Source organism: Tamandua tetradactyla, chromosome 7 (genome assembly GCF_023851605.1).
Source record: "Tamandua tetradactyla isolate mTamTet1 chromosome 7, mTamTet1.pri, whole genome shotgun sequence".
Classification (NCBI taxonomy): Eukaryota; Metazoa; Chordata; class Mammalia; order Pilosa; family Myrmecophagidae; genus Tamandua; species Tamandua tetradactyla.
Window position 1 is genome coordinate 114,458,036 of NC_135333.1, and position 27,626 is coordinate 114,485,661.

The window sequence follows — 27,626 nt, forward strand, 5'->3', positions numbered from 1 at the left end:
CACCAAGCCTCACTCATGCACCCACCAGGCCATGGGTGTGGGAGGTGAGAGGGAGGAGAGACACTGAGGTCATGGTCTCCATTAGATGTTGTGACCTGGTTTCAAACACTGATCTTCGGACACAAAGAGAGGGAAAGGATTAATAGTTAATCTCCCGCAGGAACCCAGCAAAGACGAACCCTCAAAGCACTTACCCTTCTGTTACTTCATAGTAAAAAGGGAAGGAAATTATTCTTTATTGAGCTCCTCCCACGGTCCAGGCCCTGGACCATATGGTTTTATCTGGACTACCTCCTTTGGGCTCACAATAACTTTGTGTGGTAGGGACTTTTGCACCTGCTTTGCAGAGAAGAAAACTGTAGCTCAAAAAGTGTGGGTCTCTCGCCCCAGATTGCACAGCCAGTATATGATAAAGGGAGAATTTGCATCTGGTACTTCTGGATGGGACAATACCTGGCATTTACTGGGTATGTGCTTGTTTGTCTCCTGTGTGTCTACACGCTAATCTTGGCAGGTGGCGGGAAGAGCTGAGTTCAGGATTCCTGGCATCCAGCATTTCCTGAAAGGGCCACAGCACCACAGGTGTCCCAGGTGCCAACCCTATCTGAATATTAATCACAGGCAAACCACGCTTGAGAGTTGGCAAGGTCCTTCCACCCACCTTATCTCATGGTCTAAGGGAGCTGATGCAGGCACCCATGCATGAAGATGTTACTGCCTCCTCCCCGACCTTCAGCCTGCAGAGAGAGAGGTCAGAAGGTGAGCCAGGCTAGGTGATAAGCCTTAAAAAGGCAACGTCTCCCCCCACAACATTCATAATCACCATTCCTGTGGGAGGGACAGCACGCTTGGAGCTGGGCCTCTGGGTCCTGATGGGGTGTCGGGTGTGTGTGTCCGTCCTTGGCCCCCTGACACAGTCAGCAGGGCAGAGCCAGTAGCTGCACCCTGCCCCTCAGATCAGATAAACAGTTGCGCTCCTGGAGGCCCCCTCCTCCTGAAAGGACTTTAGTCTTTGGAGCTATCGGCTGAGCTGGGTGAGGCAGAAGCTCTTCAGGTGGTAAAGGGAAGGAGGGACACGGGCAACGACCACCTGCTGCCCACTCAAGACCACATCATGGAGGCAAGGGAGGCCCGTTTGCGGAGGAGAGAAAGGCCGGAAGGAGAGAAGGAGGACACACCCTCTGGAGAAGGTGAGCCACTCTCCAGGTGTTTAGAAAATCAGCTGGGGTTGGAGGCAGAGATGCATGGTGGAGAGGAGGCTCTAATTTCAATTTTTATTGCTATCTTGGGCAGCTCTCCCGGGAGAGAGAGGAGAAAAGGGATATTCAGAGCTGTGTCCTTCCCTTATCTTTCTGACTCTTCAACCCCAGAGGATGAATGGAGGAACTTCCTGTTCCCTGGGTACCCTGTTTCCAGTAATGCCATCTGGCTCCCTGCCTGCCAATGGCCCCTCACCCTGCTGCAAGAATAACTTCTCCTTCTGAGTGCCCCACCCATGATACTAGCTGTCCACCAAATCAGGACGTGGGGGCTGCTGAGCATATAGAAAGCATTTTCTGGACAGAGGATGCCTTGGGTTTAGATGAGGTCACAGACCCTTAACCTCTCTTCCTTGAGTGTCCCCTCTGACCCCTCCTCCTAGGAGACACTGAGCAGCATAGAGCCCCAGACTTGGTGCAATGGACCCGACATATGGAGGTGAGAGGCATCAGAGGTCAGAGGTCAAGATGGACAGGCCCTGGAGTGGCAGGAGGGAGGGGTGAGATAAAGGCGATTTGTTCTTGAATTCAAAGATCAGGACAGACATACGGGTTAAGGTGGAGGAGTTTGAAACTTAACACAACAGGACCTGAGAGCAGGGGCCGAGAGTCAGCCAGTGAACACAGTGGGACTAGAGACCAGGAGGGAGAAGGCTGTGGGTAGGGGTAAGAGATATGAGGGATAAGATCAGAGATGAATAGGTGGTTGGAATTCAGACCTTGGAAGTAAAAGCGTGGCACCTGCTGCCACTCCTAGCTCCTCATTGCAGCCCTGGAAAACAGAAAGTGGAACATTCTTAGGGCACCCTTGGGAGTGGCTGGTTCATCTTTATATCCCCAGTGCTTAGCACAGTGCCTGGCCTAGAGAGAAGCTCGGTAAATGTTTGGTAAATGAGAGGATGGCCGACTGCATGGAAGGAATGGGACCCTGCCTTGGCTTTGTTCCGTAGGCTGTGAAGACACAATTGCTGGAGGGGGCACAGGGACAGCTGATGGAGCTGCTGAATCAGGCCGTGTGGGAGGCCGTACAGTCCTATCCACCACAGAGCAAAGCCCTGCCCTCCATTTGCCCAGATTCCTTGAGCAAGTAAGAGTCTGAGGAGACAGGGGCCTGGGAAATGGCTAGTGGGCCCCTCCATCACCAGGGTGATGAGCCCTAAACATCTCATATGCACTTTGCTTATCACCCCTGTCTTCTTGACCCTGACTTTCACCTTCTGGGCCTTTCTCTGTCAGTGGTCATCACTCTGCCCTGGCTCTGACCTTCCTCTATTACTAAGCTTGGCTCCCAAGTATTGACCTCCTGCATGGCCCTGCCCTCTGCTCACTGCCTTCTGCCTCTGGGTCGTGACCCTAAACTACTGTCTCAATTCAGGACCCGAAAGCTGTCCTTGGGGAAACGGAAAGTTTTCATCATCCGCAAGTCCCTGCTTGAGTAAGTCAGGGGTCAGGACAAGGGATGGGAGGAAAAGAAAAGGCTTCGGTGGGGAATCCAGGACACCTCGTTTCTCCTCCCCAGGCTCCAGGTAGTCAGGGCAGGACTTAGAGACAGGGTTTCTGGGGCTCATTTCCCTCATATGCCCTGGGGGTGACTGTGGAAGAAGGACTACCAGGATGAGAAGCTTCTGGGCTGGAAAGGGCTTTAGACAGAAGTACCAGTCCCATCCTGGCCCTCAGTTGAAAGTTCCAGACCTCTAGGCTCCACCCCGTGTGTCCGCAGTTCCTGAGCTAGTCTACATGAACTTGAGGACCCTCCCCACATGGGGCCCTTGTCCCCCCAGTGAGCTGATGGAGATCCAGCATTTCTGCACCATCTACCACATGTTCATCGCCGGCCTGTGTGTCTTCATCATCAGCACCCTGGCCATTGACTTCATCGATGAGGGCAGGTAGGGCCCTACCCTCCCAGAACAGGCACGTAGATCAGGGCCCCTGGGGGCCCACTGGCCCATGAGGGCAGGTCCCATTTTGATTCTAAGACACAAATCGGCATCACTAAGACCTTTCAACAACCTTCCCACTGAAACCCTCCCTTGGATTCCTTCCCTTCCCAGCCATGCTTGGCCCTTGGTCTGTCCTTCCAGGGCCAGACATTCTAGGGACACCCTGCACCTCTCAAGTGCTTCTAAGAAGGGACCTGGCCCTGAGGCTGTTCTGCACGTGTGTGTGTGTGTGTGTGTATACACACATGTGTTCTCCTAAACACTGAAACCCCACTGCTCATACACATTCTTTTCCATGAGCACTTACTAAGTGCCAGCCGTGGGGCCAGAGATGGAGCCGGCAGACCCCATCCCTGTTTGTGAATCACTCCCAGTTTTGGGGGGATGCTGACATGCAGACAAGAGCCTTGTTAGGTCGCTTCCCCCATAGAGCACCCCCACTCTGGGAATGAGCCCCACGGACCTGTTCACTGACATGGGGGCAGTAAATAGGCTGTACACTCCTGGGGGGTATCTATATTTCCTGTCCCCCACCTCACCCTAAAGTAGGGCTTCATAAGCAGTGAAAGGAAGAAGAGTAAAGTTCTGCAGGCTCAGCAACTGCTATTTCTTTTGGTAGATTGTTCTCATTAATTATATGAGTATTACAAGGATAAAATCTCATAGCAAAAAATTCAAATATATATAAAGTGAGAGTCCTTGGTTTTTTTTAATTTTTTTATTTTTATCACCGGCCAGTATATCTATCTTTATGCCAGTGTCCTGCTGTTTTAACCAATGTAGTTTTTTATTAATTTTAAAATTTTTTTAAATATTAATAAACACCAGGGACAGTCCTTCTCAATGAACCCTCTCCATCCCCGACCACTTCTCAGAAGTAATCATTTTTCAGTTTTGAGAGTCTCCCTCCAGACCATTTTCCATGCATTCATATTCATACCTATGTGAGAATAAAGAAGATGTATTCAGGGTGGGGGTAGAGGAGTGGGAAGCAAATAAGATACTGCACCTATTGTTTTTCAATTTGATTTCCCCCCCAACAATATAGCTTAAAATCTTCTCACGTTAGTACATAGAATTCTACTTCATTGTTTTTATTTTTAATTTTTTCTTATCCTTTATTCATTTTTACTTGTTTTTCTACTTCAATTTTTTTAAATGGCTGCAGGCCATAGAGGTGCCACATTTTGTTCATCCAGTGCTTTGCAAATGTGCATTTAGGTTGTTTCCAATTGTTCGCCACAAGCCATATACTTTTAACTTAAGCAAACAAAAAACTAAACAGCCTGCATTCTATTAGCTCTGGTGGACAACTACAGCTACAGACATCTTAAAGGAACAAAACCAATAAAAAGCAAAGCTAAAAGCTAAATGCTTCATATGCTGACAACCATGGTACACAGAATACCAACCCCTTCTGCCACACCATAAAATTCACAGAAGACTCTAAAGATCATTTAGAATCAGCCCCACATCCATGATGGAGGGTTCCTGGCCACGTCCTGGCCAACAGAGGTGCCATCTTGAACACCTTAAGAACCTTCTCGGGATACTTCAGTTATTTCAGAAGAGCTCCCACTGAAGAGGAAGGGGCAAGGGTGAGGACACTGATATCCCCTTGTCTCTCCTCCCCCCACTCCAAGGCTGGTGCTGGAGTTTGACCTACTGATCTTCAGCTTCGGACAGCTGCCTTTGGCGTTGGTGACGTGGGTCCCCATGTTCCTGTCCACTCTGCTGGCCCCCTACCAGGCCATTCGGCTGTGGGCGAGGCCCCGGGCGGGAGGTGCCTGGACCCTGGGGGTGGGCCTGGGCTGCGCGCTGCTGGCTGTCCACGCCGCGGTGCTCGGCGCCCTCCCAGTCCACGTGGCCGTGGAGCATGAGCTCCCGCCCGCCTCCCGCTGTGTGCTGGTCTTCGAGCAGGTGAGGGGTGAGGGGTGTGGGCCCAGAGTCGGGAGTGGGCGGGGTCAGAGGTGGGGGCGGGCGGGGCAGCTCTCATTTCTGCCGCGACGGGGCGGGGCCCACACGAAGTAGACCACCCCCCCTCCCCTGACCCTGGTGCAGCACTGGTGGAAGCAGAGCTAGTTTCTAGGGCGTGAGTCCGTTACTAAGGACCTGAGAGAAGCGCGAAGGAAATGCAAACGACATAGACTCTGCTAAACAAATATAATCCGACTCCGCGGAGAGTCAGAGGCTTCGCACTGTCCCTGCCTCTCCTGTCCTCCTTTACCCTCAGTTCATCCCTGCAGCCGTCTGTGAGAGGCTTAAAGGCAATCCGACAAAAATGTAAAACATGGGGTCTGATCATACAGATCTTTACAATCTGCCTGCGTGGTACTGTAAACGAGAGCACAGAGAGGTTAAGTGGTTTGCTCAAAGCCACACAGCAACTTGACCTCCCTTTCACGCTGTCGTAGGTCAGGCTGCTAATGAAAAGCTACTCCTTCCTGAGAGAAGCTGTGCCAGGGATCCTTCATGCCAGAGACGGTGAGGTCCTCAGCTGGCCCCTCTGTGTCATCAATCCTCTTGGCTGGATGAATGAACCAGCAGCTCCAGGATCCTCAGAAAAACTCAGGCTTCCTAAGTCCATCTTGTCCACTGGGCACAGCTCTGGCCTCCAACGGGACTCTGTAGTCCTCAGTCATTAGGCAACCCCAGGTCCCATCCCCATGACTTCACACCCCTGTTGCCCAGGACTTCTGGTGCTTTCCTATTAGCCCATTCTGAAAAAAAACTGAGGTGTGTGAACTTTACACCAGGAAGTCGGGATAGAAGGGGAAGGTGAATAGGTAATGGACCTTGTAGGGGCCAGATCTGCCCACAGCAGGCCCTGCACCAAAAAAATAGGATGCCTGGAATAGAAGCAAAAGAGTGGGTGTTAAAAGAGCAGATCCAACTTTGGCCCAGTTTTACCTCTCTCCCACCCTACACCCAGACCCTGTTTCTAGCCCCTCGCCCAGCTCCCCTATACCTTTGTCCTCGCCGGTTGGTTATCCACTCACCAATTCTAACCCTCTTCCCCAGCATCCCACTCACCTCTGCCCTCTCCTCCTTCCTCCTTCACTGATCTGCTCCTCTCAATCCTGTACCAGGTGAGATCTGCGCCCCCAGTTTCTCCAGCTACCTCTACTTCCTCTTCTGCCCCACACTCATCTACAGGGACACTTACCCCAGGTAAGACCCTCTACCCCATCCCCAAATGCCCTCTCTCCTCTCCCTCAGGCCTTTCTCCTCACCTCAAGTACTGAGGTCACTTTCTCAGGAAGTATCCAATAATAAAGATAGGACATAAGTGAAGGAAGACTACCCTTACTCCTTGCCCAGCCCATGGTGACATTAGGAAAAACAACTGTCTTGGTTTGCCTGTGACTGGCCCAGTTTTATCCCTGGCCCGGAGATCCCTCAGTCCAGAGCAAATCGGGAAGGTTGGCACCATAGGTGCCATTCCAGGTAAAAATATCCATGTGCCATCTCTGCTACGGAAGGTCCACAGCGTCCTAGACCCCTACCTCTCCAATTAACTCTCCCAGGCCTGAGCTATGGAGGAAGCTGCAGACAGAGGGCCCCAGAACCCATGCCCAGGCCTGAACAGGGAACAGGATAACAGGAGAGAAACACTCTATTCCCATTGCTGTTGCAGGACACCCCACGTCAGGTGGAATTATGTGGCCAAGAACTTTGCCCAGGTCAGAAGAGGGAGTTGAAGGGTGGACTGCCTGTGGCTCATGGGGGCTGAGGGGGCACTTCCGGGAGTTGGGGATGTGGGGGTCTGAGGAGGGAAAAGGAAGCAGAGGTTGAGTTGTAGTGTGAGAGAGCAGCTGCCAGCATACCCTCCCAAAGTTGCGTGCCTCCCACTCCCTCTCCAGGCCCTGGGCTGCGTGCTCTATGCCTGTTTCATCCTGGGCCGCCTCTGCGTTCCTGCCTTTGCCAACATGAGCCGGGAGCCCTTCAGCACCCGTGCCCTGCTGCTATCTATTCTGCATGCCACGTTGCCAGGTAAGCTAGTCCACTAAAGGCAGGACTGGAGAAGGCCACAGGTATCCTCAGTAAGTCTTATCAGAGAACTCCTCCCGCTCTTCTCTCCTCACCTGCAGTCAGTTTAACACCCTCTCCCTTCCTATCTGTGCTCACTGCCCTGGTCTCTGCTGACCTTCCCTCATCAGCCTCCTAACTTGTCTTCTTTCCTCTCCCATCTGCCCTTGACACTGCTGTCTGCATAAGCCTCCCAACTACACATTAGTCAGTCCCTACCTTGTTGCGAAAACTTCATGACTCTCCATTGCTGGCCCCTCCAGATAAGATTCTTATTTATTTAATATTTTTGTTGATAAAACAACATACAAACACAAACACAAACATTCTTTTTTTTTTAGTGGCTGGAATTTTTTAAATTAATTTTTAAATTAAAAAAAAATATAACAAACAAATGCAAACATTCTTAACTTATGATCATTCCATTCTACATATATAATCAGTAATTCACAATATCATCACATAGTTGCATATTCATCATGATCATTTCTCAGAACATTTGCATCAATTCAGAAAAAGAAATAAAAAGACAACAGAAAAAAATTCATACATACCATACCCCTTATCCCTCCCTTTCATTAATCACTAGCATTTCAAACTAAATTTATTTTAACATTTGTTCCCCCATTATTTATTTTTATGCCATATGTTTTACTCGTCTGTTCATAAGGTAGATAAAAGGAGCATCAGACACAAGGTTTTCACAACCACACAGTTACATTGTGAAAGCTGTATCATTATACAATCATCCTCAAGAAACATGGCTAGTGGAACACAGCTCTACATTTTCAGGCAGTTCCCTCCAGCCTCTCCACTACATCTTGAATAACAGGGTGATATCTACTTAATGCATAAGAATAACCTCCAGGATAACCTCTGGACTCTGTTTGGAATCTCTCAGTCATTGACACTTTGTCTCATTTCACTCTTCCCCCTTTTGGTGGAGAATGTTTTCTCAATCCCTTGATGCTGAGTCTCAGCTCATTCTAGGATTTCTGTCCCACGTTGCCAGGAAGGTCCACACCCCTGGGCGTCATGTCCCACATAGACAGGGGGAGGGCAGTGAATTTGCTTGTTGCAAACACAAACATTCTTAACATACAAATATTCCGTACATAGGATACAATCAGTGTCTCACAATATCATCACCTAGTTGTGTATTCATCACCATGATCATTTTTTAGAACATTTACATCACTCCAGAAAAAGAAATAAAAAGAAAACAGAAAAACTCATACATACCATACTCCCTACCCCTCCCTCTCATTTACCACTAATATTTCCATCTACCCAATTTATTTTAACGTTGGTTCCCCCTATTATTTGGGTTTTTTTTAAATCTATATTTTTTACTTATCAGACACAATCACATATCATGTTGTAAAAGCTGTATCATTATACAGTTGTCTTTAAGAAGCAAGGCTACTGGAACACAGCTCTACAATTTCAGACACTTCCCTTTAGCCCCTCAAATACACCATAAACTGAAAAGTGGTACCAGATAAGATTCCAACCTTTGATCTGACACCCAAGGTCCTTCCCCCTGCAACCCAGCCTGTCATCTCAGCCTCCTCAACTCATTCCATCACAAACCCAGCTATTCCCTGAAAGACAAGCAATTCCATGCCTACAGGCCTTTGCTCATGCTGGTCCCTCAGCTCGGAATGCTTCTCCAGCCATGGAGATTTTCGAGCCATGGAATCCTTTTCCTTCTTGGAGGCCTATGGCTGAGATGTTCCCTCCTCTGGGAAGCCTTCCTTCCTTTAGCCCTTAATCACCATGACTCCCCCACCCCTTGTTCTGTACTCCCAAGCACATCAATGATCACCATGTTGAGTCCCCATTACATTTCACCTTGACACGTAATTAGACATTTCTCTCTCTCTTTCTCTCTCTCTCTCCTGCACCCCTCCCCCCACAGCCCCACCACTATTCTATGAACTCCCAATGGACAGAGGCTTTGAGATTCATCTCTGTATTCCCAACACCTGGCACAGAATAAATCCCAAGTAAATGTTCATGAGTGAATGGACACATGAATAAATGCATGAATGAGTGAATAATAAGCGATTGATATGGGTTGAGGCCCTAGTTGCTCCTGGTACCCACGGTGGGGGCTCTTCAGAACCCAGATAGGGGTTTTCTGGGGTCCCGATCTGACCTATAGTCCCTCGCCCCCATTTGCCAGGCATCTTCATGCTCCTACTCATCTTCTTTGCCTTCCTCCACTGCTGGCTCAACGCTTTTGCGGAGATGCTGCGATTTGGAGACAGGATGTTCTACCGGGTGGGAACTGCGTCTGGGCCCTTCGGGAGCTGGAGACAGGGAGGGCTGGGCAGGGATCTGGGGTGAATGGTGGCTATATTGGGTGTCGATCTCTGGCAATGAGAAATGCCCTCCTCTGCATATGGTTAGAATGCCATGCCTCCATCTCCCGACCAGTCAGCGTTAATTGCTTTTGTGTGGATGGTACTATGGAAACTCCTGAGAGGGGTGGTAGGGAGGAGGGCAGGTCCCTCCCCAGATCTTACAGAGGGAGCTGGGAGAGTACCTGCTGTCTCTGTTCTGCTGGAAGCCAGCCCTTCTGACAGAACATGGGGCAGGATGCAGGCACAGGGAGCAAGGATGGGAAGGTGGGCTTGCCAAGGAGGGACAAGGCTCTGATCTTACCCCCATGCCTCGCCCATTATTCCTTCCCCAGGACTGGTGGAACTCGACATCCTTCTCCAACTATTACCGCACGTGGAACGTGGTGGTCCATGACTGGCTGTACAGCTACGTATATCAGGATGGGCTGTGGGTACGGGCTCTGCAGTCCCCCTCAGCTCCTACAGTAATGGATCCTCTTTAGGACCTCCTCTCCTTCCCTCCTATAATACCCATCTTCTTCTGACCTAAGAGCCCCCTTGACTTCCATCTGCCCCCATACAACCCAACCCAGTGGGAGGAAAGTCCTCCTTATGATCTAACTTCTTTCCTTATCCTTAATTCCACCCTTCCACAGTACATTTCTTCCCTCCATTAGCATTCCAAGGAACGTGCATATAGCGATTTCAATTACCAAGGGTTTCCATATACAGTTAATCTGCCCAGTAACAATGAGAAGTAATAATTATTATATCTCCATTTAAAAATTATATCTAAGGCCCAATGATTTAAAGAAATGCTCTTAACTAAGACTAACTCCAACCTTTCTGACCTCAGATCCTGTATTCTTTCAATTGTGTCACACTCTTTCCTGGCTTCCTTGAGAAAGGGGCTCTTTGAGGAGAGGACACAGAGAGACTTAATTCCTTCTCCTCCCCTCGCCCCTGCCAGCTCTTTGGGGGCCAGGCCCGAGGGTCAGCCATGCTGGGTGTGTTTCTGGTTTCCGCGGTGGTTCATGAGTACATCTTCTGCTTCGTCCTGGGCTTCTTCTACCCCGTCATGCTGATACTCTTCTTTGTTATTGGAGGTGAGCTTGACATTTGTGTGGCACTGGAGGGACAGTCATTCAGAAGGAGGAGGCTTGGCCCTGCTCCTGGAGACCCCAGACTGATGGGAGAGGCCATGCACCTAAGAGAGAAGGGGAAGCTGCTGGGCATGAGAGTTGGGGTAGGGAGGGATTGGGTGAGGGAGGAAGGCGGCATTAGGAGACAGTAAGGGGATATCCTGGGCGATGAGGAGAAGGTTTTTCTGGTTGGACAGAGCATCTAAGCAAGGGCAGTCATAGAAAAAACAAAGAAGAAATGGATGAGATCAGAAGGCCCAGGATGAAATCCAGGGTACTGGAGTGTAAAGTGAGGAATCCGGATTTTACCTGAGCCACTTGAGATCTCCCTGGGTTTCTGGAGCTGAGTTCAAGATCTTCCCCAATGGGGCCTTCCTGCTTCCTGTCTTTCAACTGCTCCAGGATGGGAGAGTAGACAAAGAGACAAAGTATAGGGACCTGGAGCTTGGATGAAAACCTGCTTCTCTTGTGCCAGGGCTCCTGAACTTCGCAATGCATGACCGGCACACAGGCCCAGCATGGAATGTGCTAATATGGACTATGCTTTTTCTGGGCCAGGGCATCCTGGTCAGCCTGTACTGCCAGGAATGGTATGCACGGCGGCACTGCCCCCTGCCCCAGGTGAGAGACCTCAGCAATGCCATGCCCTCACATACCTCCCCTTCCCAACAGCCAGTCCCTTATTATTCCCCAATTCAGCAGCCAAGGTTAGGGGCGAGGACCTGGTTTGGGAGTGGTGGGTTCCCATGTCTTGGATGCACAGGGTAGGCACAGAAAGGGACCTCATTCACAAGTCACTCTCCTCTGGCACAGACAACCTTCTGGGGGCTGGTGACACCTCGATCGTGGTCTTGCCGTATCTAAAATTCAGGGCAACTTCACCGTCCAGATGACATCACCAAGTTCTCTCCCTGCGAAGCCTGGGACCAGGGCTCCTCTCTCTCTCTGTACTCTCAGACCTGGCTCTGAGTCAGGCGAGTCCGGGATACATGATCCTAAGTCATTCCAAGGACTGAGATCTGTGGCCCTGTGGGCAGCTAAGCACAGATGTAGGATGGAGTAGATTCGTGAGCCTCATGCCCATGGATTTGGCACAGAGTTCTTCCCACCCCATGGTTGCCCATATTTGGGGAGATGAGGGCCTTACAGACTTGGTGCTTGTCAGGAGACTCAAAGGAACTGGGACTACCAACATTCTAGAAGGATTTGACTCTTCACTTCGTATACAATGGTGCCACAATAAACTGTCTCTCTTTTCATTCATTTATTTGTTTATTCATTCATTCATCTTTTGTTGAAGGCCCATTTGGTGACAGACATTATTAGAGGGGTTGTGTCTGCAGAGGGTCTTGGGTGGCAGGTTACCTCACCTTCTCTATGCCCCCCTCCTCTCCCAGAAACCCAGCCTCACTCCCTTTTCCACCTTTACCCTCACATTTCCACTCTACCTTAACTTTTCTGCTCCTGGCAGAAGGTTGCCTGAAGGAAGACACAAGGCTTATGATCACAGTTCAGCAGCAAACACCCCCAGCTGTGAAATCTAAATGGGAAACAGCCAAGGGGTATGTCCTGGTGTCCTAGGGCAGCCATAATGAAGTACCACAAACTAGGTGGATTAAAACAACAGAAATTTATCCTCTCACAGCTCTGAAGACTAGAAGTCCAAAAGCAAGGTGTCTATAGAACATGCTCTCTCTGAAACCTATAGGGGAGAACCCGTCCTTGCCTCTTCTAGCTTCTGGTGTTTGCTGGTAATCCTTGGCATTCCTTGGCTTATACATGCAGCACTCAAATTTCTGCCTCTGTCTTCACATGGCTATCTTCTCCTATGTCTCTTCTCTTCTTTTTTTTTTTTTTCATTTTTTAAGAACTTTTTTTTTATTAAAAAAATTAACTAACACAACATTTAGAAATCATTCCTTTCTACATATGCAATCAGTGATTCTTAATATCATCACATAGATGTATGATCATCATTTCTTAGTACATTTTCATCGATTTAGAAAAAGAAATAGCAAGACAACAGAAAAAGAAATAAAATGATAATATAGAGAAAAAATAAAAATAAAAAATAAAAAATATATAAAAACAAAAAACAAACAAACAACAAAAAACTATAGCTCATATGCAGCTTCATTCAGTGTTTTAACATAATTACATTACAATTAGGTAGTATTGTGCTGTCCATTTTTGAGTTTTTGTATCCAGTCTTGTTGCACAGTCTGTATCCCTTCAGCTCCAATTTCTTCTCTTCTTATGAGGACACCAATCATATTGGAATAAGAGCCTTTCCTACGCCAGGAGGACCCCATCCTAACTTAACCAATTACATCTGCAAGAACTCTATTTCCAAATAAGGTCACGTTCTGAAGCACAGGGATTAGGAATTCAACATATCTTTTTTGGGGGGGAGGGTGGGCAACAATTCAATCCATAACAGGTAGAAGGCAGAAGGGGGATCCTGAATACAAGTATCAGATTTCCCTGGGACCCTATAAGCCTTGTCCTAAAAGCCTGAGCTGTAACCCCTCCTTTCATTCCCCCCATCTGGCCTCTCCCTCAAGGCCTCAAGTCTCTTTTCATTCCTGTTCACTTCTGGGGTGTCTGCTGAGCCTGGAACCCACAACTGGATACAGTTTGGCTTGGGAAAACTATTTCAGAAGAGCATCATTTATAGGACAAAACAGGTTCTTTTCTCAGGATACTTCATCTTCGTTACTGCTATTCCATCCTAGGCCTTTGCCTTGGGTCTTGACCACTAGAATGAAAAAGGGGAATTTTATTTCTGTTAGTCCAGTTTCGTAAAATTTTAGGCTTACATTGCCCTAAAGAAAAGATTAAGATTCTCTCAGGTCCTAACTGACTCCCTAGTAAATTTAACCCCTTTGGAAATGACATTAATTTATGTATGTACACATTTGTGTGTGTGTTTATGATTATTTTATCTATTCATAAAGATAATATATGTTTATGCAAGAAATCCAAACCATGAAAGTATAAATCCCTCAGAACCTACTGGAATCATTTATTTTTATTTTTTTATTTCTTTTTTCCTATAACCAGTAAAAAAACAATCAACAAAAGTACAGAGATTCCATTTTAAAAAATTATCAGAGTGCAAAGAGGGCCACAGCCACTGCAGGTGTTCTGTTCAACTTACCTATTTACAGAGTGCCTGGTATGGGCATATGGCCACAGAGGCCTATTTAAAATATCACAAAACATGGTCTTTTTACTTTTTGCTTTTCTTACATTTCATAGAAGAACCCCACCCCATTTCCAAATGAAAGGACTTACTATAAAACACAAATCATATTGGCTATTTACTATAAAAGTTATGAAAAATGCTGGACAGGTGCATGGCTATAAATACAGAAAGTATATAAATGGCTCTGCTGTCTACACAAGGGAAGGTTTCATTTAGTTTCTGTGCTGGTTTGAAAGGATGTATGGACCCTAGAAAAGCCATGTTTTAATCAAAATCCCATTTTGTAAAGGCAGAATAATCCCTATTCAATACTGTATGTTTGAAACTGTAATCAGATCATCTCCCTGGAGATGTGATTGAATCAAGAGTGGCCGTTAAACTCGATTAGGTGACAACATCTCTCCACCCATTTGGGTGGGTCTTGATTAGTTTCTGAAGTTCTATAAAAGAGGAAACATTTTGTAGAATGGGAGATTCAGAAAGAGCAGAGGAGAACGACATAGCCATGAGAAGCAGCTCAGCATACCTCATCTCAGCACTCACAGCTCAGCCCAGGCCTTTGGAGATGCAGAAAGAAATCACCCCAGGGAAACTTTTTGGAACCCAGAAGCCTGGAGAGAAGGCCAGCAGAGATCACCCTGTGCCTTCCCACATAAGAAAGAACCTCAGTTGAAAGTTAGCTGCCTTTCCTCTGAAGAACTAATGAAATAAATCCCCTTTTATTAAAAGCCAATCCGCCTCTGGTGTGTTGCATTCCGGCAGCTAGCAAACCAGAACAATTTCCCAATCTGTTAAGATGGGAGATGAGCTAAGGATGGGAGGACAGGGTCTTGGAACATAGCTGCAGAAACTCCCATTTCCCAGATAGCTGAAGTTCACTCACAGGTGAGAATTGGGATTGCTGGAGGTCAGGAAGGAGGAATAGGACAGTGAGCTCTAGAAGGCACCTTTGGGCCCACTGACACACATGGGCCTCACTGCTATCTGACGACCACAGCTCTGTGGGCCCTGATATCCACCATCTGAGAAAAGTTAAGAGCTTTGTGCATATGCAGAGAGGGCAGGAAATCAGAGTTCATCTACGAGGAAATGGGAACAAGTTCGGAAAGATGTTCTAGCTTAGATTATGATATATGCCTATATGAATGGACAGATGGATGGAGGGATGGAGGGATGGAGGGATGGAGGCATGGAGGCATGGAAGCTAACGACTAAAATCTGGACTGGAAAGTTACCTTTAGGTACACAGAGAGTAAAAATAAGGCAGAAATGCAGAACCATTCTATGCTCAGATGCAGAAAGAAAATTTTTGCCTACCAAGAGAACAGCGCTTGGTTTTAACCATATCTGTCAGCTTGATTTCTAAATTAGCCAAATTAAGAAGAACCTGAGGTGCTTTGGGTAGATAAATCAACTTGGGAACAGGACACCTCAGCTCTCTCTTAAGTAGCCTAGAGCACCAGGCAGGTGAGACAAAGCATGTCCTGCACTTCTCTTTGTAGCTTAGACATGGCTCCCACTCTGGAAACTTTCTAGCCGGAGTCTAGAGTCTAAGCTGCCTCACCTTTGTCAGGTAAAAATGAATGAAACAGTCAGTGTTTGGGTGTTGAGAATAGCATGTGAGCTGCCTGGAACAGCCCCACCTGTGCAGGTGAGGAGGACCTGACAGGGGATTTGGGGAGCACTGCAAATGGGAAAGACTCAAAATACGGTCTCCTTCAAGTATGCATGGGCTACAAACAATTACAGTATTTCCAGGCTCTAGATTGGTCTGGGTCAAAGGCATCTGGGAGCAGCTGCCCCTGCCCTGCCTCTTGATTGAGGCCAGTCCTTGACAGATAAGTTTGAGCTTCATCACAATAAAAGAAAGCATATGTGTCTGGATGTGTCTGAATACATGGAATATTTACACATGTACCTTTGAGAACCTTCCATAAATTCCTTGCTTGGGTCTTTTCTTCTGAAGAGGATGGTTTGAGTCTGAAGCCAAGTCCTATTGCCCAACCCAGCCTGTGTGCAGGAGAGGGCATGATCACTGTCTAGTCAGGCTTCATTGTTGAATTCTCTTTCAGTGATGTCCTGCGCCATCCTGGGAGTGGAGGATCAGGGCAGCGGGGGGGGGTTGTGAATTAGGACTGATGTCAGCACTGCTCCTTCATGGGTGAAGGATCCTCACAAGGTATTGTAAGGCATGCAAAACCAGGAGGAAACCTAAAGCAGTAGGACTGGGGGGTCCCTGCCTCCTCCCGCCTCTGGGCAGCCCCCTAAAAGGCTATGCAGACCTGGCCCCATCTCGAGCCTCCGTGCGCATGGCCATGTTATTGTAAGACTCGGGGACCTTGATGAGGATATCCTTAGAACGGCTCCTGCACTTAGGTCCTTGCAGCACTTGCTGCAGTGGCAGCAACTGGAGCAGCTGCACAGCATGCAGCACACACAGCAGCAGCAGCAACAGTACCTCTGGCAGCAGTTGGCAAGCAGGAAGATGAGGCCATCCCAGGGCTTCAGCGAGTGCATCCACAAAGGCAGGAAGTTCCAGTTCTGGAGTTTCGTGGGCAGGACGTGCAGGAGGCAGGACTGCAGGATCCTCAGGAGCACCACCAGAAGGAGCAGGAAGATGATGGGCACCCCCACTCCCACCAACATGGGCCACCTGTCCAGTGAGAGGCCAAACACGGCCAGCAGGACCAGGAAGAAGAAGATCAGGTAGAAGATGGCAAACCAGTGGTAGTTTGCCAAGATGTTGCCCAGCTCCGTGGCCAGGTGGATGGGCAGGCAGGTCAATGGGATTGGGTACCAAAGGAGGATGCCTGAGATGTTGAAGAAGTGACACAGGGTGATCTGGAGGGAGCTCTTTAAAATGTTGCCTGGGCTGGCTAAGGCAGCCAGGATGGCAGTGGTGGTGGTATCGACATTGGATCCCAGTGTCAGTGGGTATGTCCTCTCACTAGTTATCCCACCGAGGCCAATCAGCAGGGTCAAGGCAGATGTGAACACGATGCCTTGAACACTTCTCTGCACGATGAAGATCATGCCTGCGTCCACGAGGATGGCCAGGTAGCCACTGGCCCAGGCAAAGGGAAATGGTAAGTCAGTTTTGAAGGTCTTTTTGATGACAATAGCGACTTGCCCCCAGAGCACAGAGTTCAGGGGCTTGACAACCACGTACAGGCAGCCGCACAGGGCAAGCAGGGAGAATGCCAGCAGGATGATTCCAACGACTAGACCAAGAAGGTTGAAGTTCACAAAGATGTGCCATTTGGCAATGTTCTCCTGCTGGGCCACATTCTTGAGGGTCCAGTACTGAAAACTATCCGTCCAAGAGAAGGAAGGGGAGGTGCAGTTCTAGGCCAAGGGGATAGTAACATTCATCTGAGTCACACTGGCAACTGGGTGGTACCAGATCTTGATAAGACTCTTCTTTTTGGCTGCTTCATCTTTCAGTACAGTTTGGTTGATAATCTTTTTATCCAGCTGGACAATGAGTTTTGTGAAAGAATCTGTGATGACTTTCAAAAGTTCTTGAGCATTTTCTCCATTTCTGAGGTGGAAGGTCTCCACCACGCTGTTGGTTAGGATCTCCAGGTAATGGGTGGCAACCTCCAGGGGCAAAGCACAAACCTGGAGAGCCAGTTGAAGAATTTGAGGACCGTGGCACCCATGAAGGCCCTTCTGAACTCATTTCTATCTCTTGCCTGCACAAGAGCCACAATGGTGTTGGTGATTGAGGTCCTGATGTTGGCTCATGATAATAGGGATGGCAGCCCGCACGGTCAACAGTGAGGAGGACACCATGCTGACAATGAAGGATGTGGATGTGCTGGACCTTTGAACTTTAATCACCGGCCCTACCACAAGGTTGGACGTTGTAGAGTTGTCGCTGAAGAACTGCCCAGCCATCTTTCCTCCACATGGCACTGCCAAGGATATCCAAAGAGCACATGAACAAGTAAAGAAACCCCAGAAGCAGAATGAATTTCCCAATCCCTTGCAGGATACATAGAACCTTCCCTTTGGTGTCTCTTTCAGACCACTTGGGCCCTGTGTCCTGAAGCTAAGGCAGGCCCCAGGGATCTTCCACTTCTGTGGGGTCCTCTATCAGGCACATGGTGGGATAAGATGGCAGAAGTTCGATCTTGGTTCCTGGGGACCTGGAGACATTCTTGGTGGTCTCTTCACCTTTCACAGATGTAGACTGCTGACCAGTAGTCCCTTCTATGCATTTATTGGAATCTGGCTGGGCATTCTCCAACTCAGACCAAGGCACCATGGTAATTCTGAACTTAAATCTGAAAGCCATAGAGGTGGCCTGAATCTACCTTCTGTTCTCTGCTGAGGCTGAGCCCACCAGGTCATTTTGAGGCTAACAGGAAATCCAAATCAAGGTATCACCAAAGCAATGCCTTCTCTCTGAAGACTGTAGAAGATTCCTGGTCTCTCCCTTCCCTTCCAGGTTCTGCTGATGTTCAGCTTCTGGCTGCTCCATCTGTGGCTTGGAATAATTTTAAATATAATTCTATTGAGATATATTCACACACTGTACAATCCATCCAAAGTATACAATCAACAGCTCACAGTACCATCACATACTTGTGCATTCGTCACCATGATCAATTTTAGAACAATTTCATTTCTCCCGCAAAAGAAAGAATAAAACCCAAAACATCCCATACCCCTTATCCCCCACCATAATTGACCTCTACTATTGGTGTGGTACATCTGTTACTGTTATCTTAATGTTAAGATAATATTGTTAACTAGAGCCCATAGTTTGCAATAGGTACAATTTTTCCCATATAACATCTGTGCTGTTTGAGGCTGCTGTGTACCCCAGAAAAGCCATGTTCTTTTTCCTGGTCCAATCTTGTGGGGACTGACGCTGTTTGGATGGCATCTTTTTGATAAAGTTGTTTTCATGGAGATGTGACTTTTGATTAGGGGCTCTCCATGGAGATATGTTTCTTTCCATTCATGGTGAGTCTTAATCTGCTTACTGGAGGTCTTTAAGAGGGAACAATTTTGGAAAAAGCACAGAGCCAACCCAGAGATGTTTGGAGCTGCAGAAAGAAAATGCCCCTAGGGAAGCTGTTTGAAATCAGAAGCCAAAGGACTAGCAGATGCCAGTCATGTGTCTTCCCTGCTGACAGAGGTATTCTGGATGCCATCGGTCTTTATTGAGTCAAGGTATCTCTTCTAGTTTGCTAGCTGCCAGAATGCAATATACCAGAAACAGAATGGCTTTTAAAAAGGGGAATTTAATAAGTTGCTAGTTTACAGTTCTAAGGCCGAGAAAATGTCCCAATTAAAACAAGTCTATAGAAATATCCAATTTAAGGCATCCGGGGAAAGATACCTTGGTTCAAGAAGGCCGATGACGTTCAACATTTCTCTCTCAGCTGGAAGGGCATATGGCAAACATGGTGGTGTCTGCTGGCTTTCACGTGGCTCTACCAAAAGGGACTCTCTCCAAAATGTTTCCTCTTTTAAAGGATTCCAGCAAGCAACTCCACCTTCAGTGGGTGGACACACACCTCCATGGAAATCATCTAATCAAAAGTTACCACCCACAACTGGGTGGGTCACATCTTCATAGATACAATCAAAATGCTCCCACCCAGCAATATTGAATGAGGATCAAAGGGCATGGCTTTTCTGGGGTCCACCACAGATTCAGACCAGCACAGTATCTTTTTCTGGATGCCTTAGTTAGACATTTTTATGGCTTTGGAACTATAAATTTGTAACTTAATAAATCCCCTTTATAAACGCCAATCCATTTCTGGCATACTGCATTGCAGCAGCATTAGCAAACTAAAAAACCTTCTATCAACTCCTTGTAATAAAATCATACCTTTGTTCTAGTTCATGACTGGTTATCTTTTCACTTTCTTGATAGTGTCCTCTGAAGCATAAAAGATTTTAATTTTTATGAAGTTCAATTAATTTCTTTTTCCTTTGGTTCCTTGTTATGTTACCTAAGAAGGCTATCCCTTGCCTAAGTTCATGATGTTTTACTCCTATATTTTCATGTAGTGCTTTATAGCTCTTACATATTGGCCTATGAACTGAATTTTTTATTTTATTTTATTTTTTGGATTTGGACATCTAATTGTCCCAACACCATTTGTCAAAAAGATTATTATTTCTCCCATTGAGTTATCTGGGCTGAAAATCAATTGACTATAAATATGAGGGTTTACCTCTGGATTCTCAATTCTAATCCATTAGTCTACGTGTCTATCCTTATGTCAGTATGACATTGTCTTGATTGCTTTCATTTTATAGCAAATTTTGAAATTGGGATGTAGAGTCCTCCAACTTTGTTCTTCCTTTTGAAGACTGTTTTGGTTATTATGTGTCTCTTGGATTTCCCTGTGAATTTTAGTATCATGTTGCCGATTTCTGCAAGGAAACCAACTAGGATATTGAAAGGGGATGGCATTCTATCTGTAGATCCATGAACATGGAATATCTTTCCACTTATTTGGGTCTTCTTTAATTTCAACAGTGTTTTAGTTTTAAGAATGTATGTTTTTGTACTTCTGTTAAATTTATTCCTAAGCATTTTATACTTTTTTTACTTTCTATTTTTAAATACTTATACAACAGTTAAAAAATTATACACGTGATGACCATGGTTAATGGTACAAATATAAGACTATTCTTCCATGAAGTAGAATAAGTGTATGTCACTATTACAAAGGGTTAATAATAGGGTAGTATATAGTAAAATACAATGAATGCAAACTGTGGACTATAGTTAACAGTAACATTGTAATATTCTTAAATCAATTGTAAAAAGGTACCATATCAAGGGTGCAAGGGTAGTTCTGCGATAGAATTCTCACTTGCCATGCGGGAGCCCCAGGTTTGATTCTCGGCCCATGCACTTCACAAACAAACAAGTGAAAAACCAACCAAACAAAAATTCAACAAATGGTGCTGCAATAAAGGGATAAGCATTTTTAAAAAGTCTGTGTCTGGAATGTCCCAGGTCTGTTCCTCCTCATTGATAGTGTCTTTCTATCTTTTTTTTTTTTTCTGACCCAAAATTTTAACTTGCATTTATCTCAAGCAAGTTGGGGATAATCAAACTAAATCTACAATTGCCAGAAGCATTGTTACAATTTAATGCACATTAACTGAAATGTGTACATTTTTAGTGTTCATAATAAATGCAGTTATGACTTTGTTATACTTTGCCATTCTTTAAGAAAGCACATTAAGCTTTAATACAGAAATATTTAGGTTACACTTAACTTATGCTCAAGTAATAATACATTTTCTCTTTTTTGATCTCATTTATTCTTTCCTCAGGTATGGCCCATCTCCTGTGGCTGGAGCAACTTTTGGCTATGTGGCTGGCCTTGTTATTTCACCACTCCGGATATACTGGAATAGAAAGCTACTTACACACAAGAACAATTAGATGAAGCAAAAGGAGAAGATATTTCTTTGTGCAGACTCCATAAAGACTGTGCAGAGATGGGTACGGTCAAAGTCAAGCCGTTCCATTTACAGCCCTTTTTTTTTTTTTTTGTAGTTACAACATGATGTGATTGTCAGCTTTTTTTGTTTCTTTGTTTTGTCTTGTTTTTGATTGTAAGCTCTTAAAACTATGACCCCCCTGAGAGATTGTACCTTTTAGTTGAAACAAAGTATTTATAATAGATTGTGGCTTCAGATACTGTTTGCTGCTTCTTGGACTTTAAGAGACATTCTTAACTATATAGAATTCTGAGGGCAGTTTTTTGCATTCCGCCCCCACGCCCCAAGTTTTAAACTGTTTCATTATCTAGAAGAGCTCTGCAAATAACTGTAGCATTCATATGCTTTCTGAGAGAAACAGACGTTTTCCTTGGCCACTGAAGATGTTTCTCACATAATCAAACAACAATTTATACATCTTGAGCCTATTCTTTCTTTTTTTTTTTTTTCTTTCTTTCTTTTTTTTTTTTTTTACTGTGTGTTTCTTTGGAGTTCATCAAAACCAATCTTCAGTCTCTTCTGGGTTAAAGCCGAATATCCCACGCAGCAGCATGTTCCTAAGTCTTTTGCTAGTTTCTGTCCTTCAGTTCAACACATAGGTTTTTCTTTCATGTCATTCAGTCTTGCTACAGTTTTGGGGTCATCTTGGGGATCAGTCTGAGTTCTTATTAATAAAAAAGGCACATTTGGTGTGTATTCCTTAACTTCTGGTACCCACTGCTCTTTCACATTTCAAAACGATGGGAGAGAGAAGCATATAAAGGAAGACATCAGTCATGGGATAAGAAAAGGCCTCAGATGGTCAGTCTTCCTGTCTGGCCGTGCATAGAGTTGCAGGAGGTACTGTTTGCCCCCCACTTGACGCTAACTGTATAGTGGTGGAATTCGGTGGGGAGATGGCCTCCGGAAGGGGGTGTTCGCATACTCACGATAGGCACATCTCGCCCACCGCTCTGTCGCTGACCACCACCACTTGAACATTAGCGTGCCGTGAGCTATGCAGAGGCTGGTTGGCCTCGGGGCGTTGTCCCCCACTGAGCCCCGGCTCCGGGTTTAGCCCCAGCCTGCCTGAGGGGTCCGCCGCCACCGCCGCGGCTCCCAGCAGCAGAATCACCACGTACCCCGGCCCCGTGCAATGCAACCCCACCGGAGGAGAGGGGACGGCGGTCCGGGGGCGTTGCCACTGCCTGGGCCCCAGCTGGATCCCCGCTCCAGCTCCGTCGTCACGCCAACCTGCTGTCCCTGCCGCCCGGCGCCCGCGCGCTCCCCCACCTGGCCTCCCCAGGAGGATCTGCTGGGTCATAAGACTGTCCAGCCCCAGGGGAGACGGCAGCTTTGGGGAGGGCCCTGTGTGGTCCCCGTCCCCGGCTGGGCCCCCAGCTCATTGGTGGTTTCTAATGCTTTGTCTCCTTTGCCCTAGCCATCACTTCCTATCTCCTTGCAGGTTTCGTAACCTTTTGTTGGAACCTGGACATTTTGATATTTTAATGTGTTTTTGCTGGAATTTACACTCTGAGGTGTCTGTTCCTTAACCTTGTATCCAGCTAGTGTTATGACATAACTTTGGTTTGCTAGTATTTTTTGTTTTGTTTTGTTTTGTTTGAGGATTTTGTTTTTGAATCTGTATTAGAATGTTAGAAATATTCTTGCAATCTTTTTTGTATGTTTTTGGTATCCAGGTAATACTGGCTTTCTAAAATGAATTCAGAAGATGTGTTTTCTCTTCTTTTAGTTTTTAGTGAGTTTATGAAGAATTGATAGTAATTCTTCTATAAATTTTTGGTAGTATTCACCAGCATAGCTAATTGAGTCTGGACTTTTTTTAAAGAAATTGCTGAACTACTCATCCTATCTCTTTATTTTAGTATATTAATAACTTCAATTCCTTCTTGAGTAAGTTTTTATAATGTGTCTTTCTAGGAATTTGTTCATTTCTTCTAAGTGTTTTAATTTGTTGAGATACAGTTGTTCATAGAATTCCCTTAAAATCTTTTTTAGTTTTCTAAGGTCAGCAGTAACATTCTCTCTTTCATTCATGAATTTGGTAACATGAATTCTCTCTCTTCCAATCTAGCTAAAGGTTAATCTTGCTCTTTTCAAAGAACAAACTACTGGTTTTGTTGATTCCCAGTATAGTTTTCCTGTTCTCTATTTCATTAATTTCTACTCCAATCTTTATTATTTCCTTGCTTCTTTTTTCTTTAGGTTTAGTTCTTCTTTTTCCAGTATCTTAAGATGGAAAGTCTGTTTACTGAATTGAGATTTTTTTTTTTAATGTAAACTTTCCAACTGTAGATTTTTTTGTGGATTCTCTTTATCAGGTTGAGTAAGTTACATTCTATTTCTAAGCTCTGAGAATCTTCATCACAAATGGATATTGGGTTTTATCAAATGTCTTTTTTGTATCTACTGAACTGATATGTTTTCTTCTTTCTTAGTCTGTTAATATTTTGAATTGCATTAATTACTTTTTTTTTTATATAGTTTATTTCTTTTTTTTCATGGGCAGGGACTGGGAATCAAACCTGGGTCTCTGGCATGGCAGGCAAGAATTCTGCCTGCTGAGCCACTGTGGCCTGCCCGCAATGACTTTTTTTCCTTTTAAAGAAATATATATTTTTATTGACAAAACTTCACACACATACAGTCCACACATGCTGCACAATCAGTGGCTCAAAATATCATCACATAGTTGTGTATTCATCACCACGATCACTTTTAGAACATTTGTATCACTCCAGAAAAAGAAATAAGATAAAAGAAAAAACTCATACATCTCATACCCCTTATCCCTCCGTGTCACTGACCATTAGTATTTCTTTTTCTTTTTTTATTAATGTTTAAATTTTTTAAATTAACAACAAACACAAACATTCTTACCATATGATCATTCCATTCTACATATATAATAAGTAATTTACAATATCATCAAATAGTTGTATATTATCATCATGATCATTTCTTAGAACATTTCTACCAATTACATTGATTAATTTTTTAAAATTAAGCCAACCTTGAATTCCTGGGGTAAATCCCACTTAGTCATGATATATGATCTTTTTCTATATTGTTGGATTCAATTTGCTATAATTGTGGTAAGAATTTTTCATCTATATTATGAAGAATATTTGTAGTTTTATTTTCTTGTAATCTCTTTATATGTTTTCTATCATATTTTATTTGGTGCCACCTCCTGGGCAATAAAACAAGTCTCAATAAATTTAAAACCATTCAAATCATATCAAGTGTGTTCTCTGACCATGGTTTAAATTATAACTCAGTAACAGAAAGATATATGGACAGTCCCCAAATATATAGAATCTAAGAATACACTTCTAAATAACCCATGAATCAAAAAAGAAATTAAAAGGCAAAATAGCATTTTTTTTTTTTTGCATGGGCAGGCACCGGGAATCGAACCCGGGTCTCCCGCATAGCAGGCAAGAACTGTGCCACTGAGCCACCATGGCCCACCCTAAAATACAAAAATTTTTGAGTGAAATAAAAAAATAAAAACACAACATATCAAAATGTATGGAATAAAGCTGAAACAGTACTTGGAAGGAAATTTATAGCACTGAATACCTGTTTTAGAAAAAAAGAAAAGTAAAATCAATGTCCTTAACTTCTACTTTCATAAACTAGAAAAAGAAGAGCAACTTAAACCCAAAGTAAGCAAAAGAAAGGAAATAATAAAGATTAACGTAGAACGCATAGAAGCAGAAAATAAAAACAATGAAAAAATTCAATGAAACCAAGGCTGGTTCTTTCAAAAGTTCAATAGCAATAAGGCTCTAACTAGATTGAACAGGAAAAAAGAAAGGAGGAGGAGGAGGAAAAGACACAAATTACCAATATCAAAAATGGGAGAAGAGACAACACTGCAGATTCCAGTGATACTAAAAGAGTAAGGAAACAAGTTGTATTAGTTAGGGTTCTCTAGAGAAACAGAATCAACAGGGAACACTCGCAAATATAAAATTTATAAAAGTGTCTCACGTGAACACAGGAACGCAGAGTCCAAAATCCGCAGGGCAGGCTGTGAAGCCGACGATTCCGATAGAAGGTCTGGATGAACTCCACAGGAGAGGCTCGCCAGCCAAGGCAGGAAGAGAGCCTGTCTCTTCTGAACCCTCCTTAAAAGGCTTCCAGTGATTAGACTGAGCATCACTCATTGTAGAAGACACTCCCCTTGGCTGATTACAAACGGAATCAGCTGTGGATGCAGCTGACATGATCATGATCTAATTCTATGAAATGCCTCATTGCCACAGACAGGCCAGCACTTGCCCAACCAGACCAACAGGTACTACCACTTGGTCAAGGTGACACGTGAACCCGACTATGACACAAGTTTATGTCAATAAACCCCATAATTCAGATAAAACTGACAGAATGTTTGAAAGATGTAAACCATCTTACTCAAGAAGAAACAGGTTATCTGAATACTTTCATCTATAAAGGAAGTTAAATTTGTAGTTTAAAATCTTCCCCCAAGAGAAAATCCTCCCGTTGCTACCTGCCATACATCATCCTCACCTCTATCTTCACTGGCAGAAGGGAACAGCACCAACGCTACCTGCAGTAGGCATTAAAAGCACTTCAACACCTGAGATAACTTTAAAATATATGTGGTTATAAGAAAAAGTTTAAAACAACATGCCACAAACTAAGGAAATATGCAAGCTAATTATGTTGACTCCAGAGAATTTGCTAAAAATGAACTCCAGGAACATTTTCAAAACTAGCCATCGCTAATATGTAAAAGCTTGCTTTCAACAATTGACAAAATAACAGTCTAGAAAGAAAAAACAAAATTATTGTATTCTTTGCAACAAAACTAATGAAATGGTAGTTTCTACAAAGCAATGGTTTTCCTCATTAGAATAAAATACATCTACTTAAGAGACACTTCTGTGATCTTATCAAGACTCCGCTTTCCCCAGCCTCATCTGCCTTATTTGTAAAACAGAAGTTAAAAAAATCTGCCTAAAGGCTGAGGTTTACCAAATGATTACTTGTGATGGCCTCTCAACTCCAAGAGCTATAATTCTTTCATATTTGTAATTCTAAAGCTAAACCTTAGGTTGTAAGAACATTGCCGTCTTTACACAAAACTCAACCTCCATGATAACTGCACTTAAGGTGTACCTAAGTGAATGTCCTTGCTCTTAGGAAATGTACCAGGAAGTAATATGTGTTTGAGGAACATGATGTATACAACCTACTCCCAAATGTTTAGAAAATAGATAAACAGTATCTTAATTTCTAGGCTGCTAAGACAAATACTATACAATGGGTTGGCTTAACAGCAGGAACTTATTGGATCATGTTTTCGGAGACTAGAAGGCTTACTTCCTCCCAGGGTCAGTAGCAATCTGGCTGGCAGGCATTCCTTGCATTCCTGGGCATTTGTGGGTTCCAATGTCATATGATTGTTTAGTTCCCTAAACTGCTGAAAGCAGATACCAAGAAATGTGCTAGATTAAACAATGAGAATATATTCACTTCAGTTTGAGGCCAAAATAAATGTCCAAATCAAAGCATCATCAAGGCAATGCTTAATTCCTGAAGACTTGTTGCCCGTCATCCACGGCTCTGTTGTCACATGGCAAGGCACGTGGCAGCACCTAGTGGTCTTTCCCTTCTCTTCCGAATTTATTGCTTTCAGCTTCTTGCTTTTGTGGTATTCTCTTTCTTTCTCTGTATTCATTACCTTTATAAAGAACTCCATCCTGAATGAGGTTGGTTACAATTTAACTGAGCTAGCCTCATCAAAAGGTCCTACTTACAATGGGTTTATACCCACAGGAATGGTTTAGATTTAAGAACATGTTTTTTCTGGGGTACATACAGCTTCAAACCACCACACATGGCAGTGTCCTCTCCTTTCTTTCTGGGTTCTGTTGTCTTTGGCTTCTGGCTCCTCCCCATGAATTCCTCTTACCATTTCTCAATTTCTTCTGCTTATAAAAGATTCCAGTAAACAGAATTAAGACCCAACCTCATTCAGAGCCATAGTTTAACAAAAAAAAAATCCTCAAGAGATCCTACTTACAATGGGTTCAAACCCACAGAAATGGGGTTAAGATTAAGAAGCCTTTTTTTTTTCTGGGTACATAATTCAACTTACTATAGTCTGCCCTCCGAACCCCAAAAATATGTCCTTCTCATATGGAACAAGCATTCATTCCATGACAACATTCCAA

At 44.8% G+C, this 27,626-nt stretch overlaps 1 protein-coding gene and 1 pseudogene across 3 annotated transcripts; one reads left to right on the forward strand and one right to left on the reverse strand.

Moving 5' to 3' along the window:
- Window positions 1–60: 60 nt before the first annotated feature.
- On the forward strand, window positions 61–11,974 carry SOAT2 (sterol O-acyltransferase 2). 2 transcript variants are annotated; one of them, XM_077110808.1, is made up of 15 exons: window positions 61–1,190; window positions 1,643–1,698; window positions 2,210–2,346; window positions 2,635–2,694; window positions 3,041–3,148; window positions 4,846–5,122; window positions 5,617–5,686; window positions 6,292–6,373; window positions 6,840–6,885; window positions 7,066–7,195; window positions 9,420–9,517; window positions 9,933–10,031; window positions 10,550–10,685; window positions 11,197–11,342; window positions 11,593–11,974. In XM_077110808.1, the coding sequence occupies exons 1-15, from the start codon at window positions 1,115–1,117 to the stop codon at window positions 11,782–11,784; spliced, it is 1,713 nt and encodes a 570-aa protein (XP_076966923.1). In that variant the 5' UTR covers window positions 61–1,114; the 3' UTR covers window positions 11,785–11,974. The 2 variants fall into 2 exon arrangements, with proteins under 2 accessions (XP_076966923.1, XP_076966924.1); XM_077110809.1 differs by having other exon boundaries at window positions 63–1,190; window positions 11,535–11,712.
- A 3,629-nt stretch (window positions 11,975–15,603) lies between these two features.
- Window positions 15,604–26,070, reverse strand: LOC143689975 (sodium-dependent phosphate transport protein 2B pseudogene; annotated as a pseudogene). Its single transcript, XR_013178979.1, has 2 exons — window positions 25,417–26,070; window positions 15,604–18,415 (listed from the first exon to the last, which is right to left on the reverse strand). The product of XR_013178979.1 is annotated as a sodium-dependent phosphate transport protein 2B pseudogene (transcript).
- Between the last annotated feature and the right edge of the window lie 1,556 nt (window positions 26,071–27,626).

Bases quoted from the DNA above. Each gene is read 5' to 3' on its own strand.
- SOAT2 (XM_077110808.1), top strand. From the start codon at position 1,115: ATGGAGGCAAGGGAGGCCCGTTTGCGGAGGAGAGAAAGGCCGGAAGGA. The intron at 6,374-6,839 runs GTAAGACCCTCT...TTGCTGTTGCAG, and splicing joins TACAGGGACACTTACCCCAG to GACACCCCACGTCAGGTGGA. The intron at 9,518-9,932 runs GTGGGAACTGCG...TTCCTTCCCCAG, and splicing joins GAGACAGGATGTTCTACCGG to GACTGGTGGAACTCGACATC.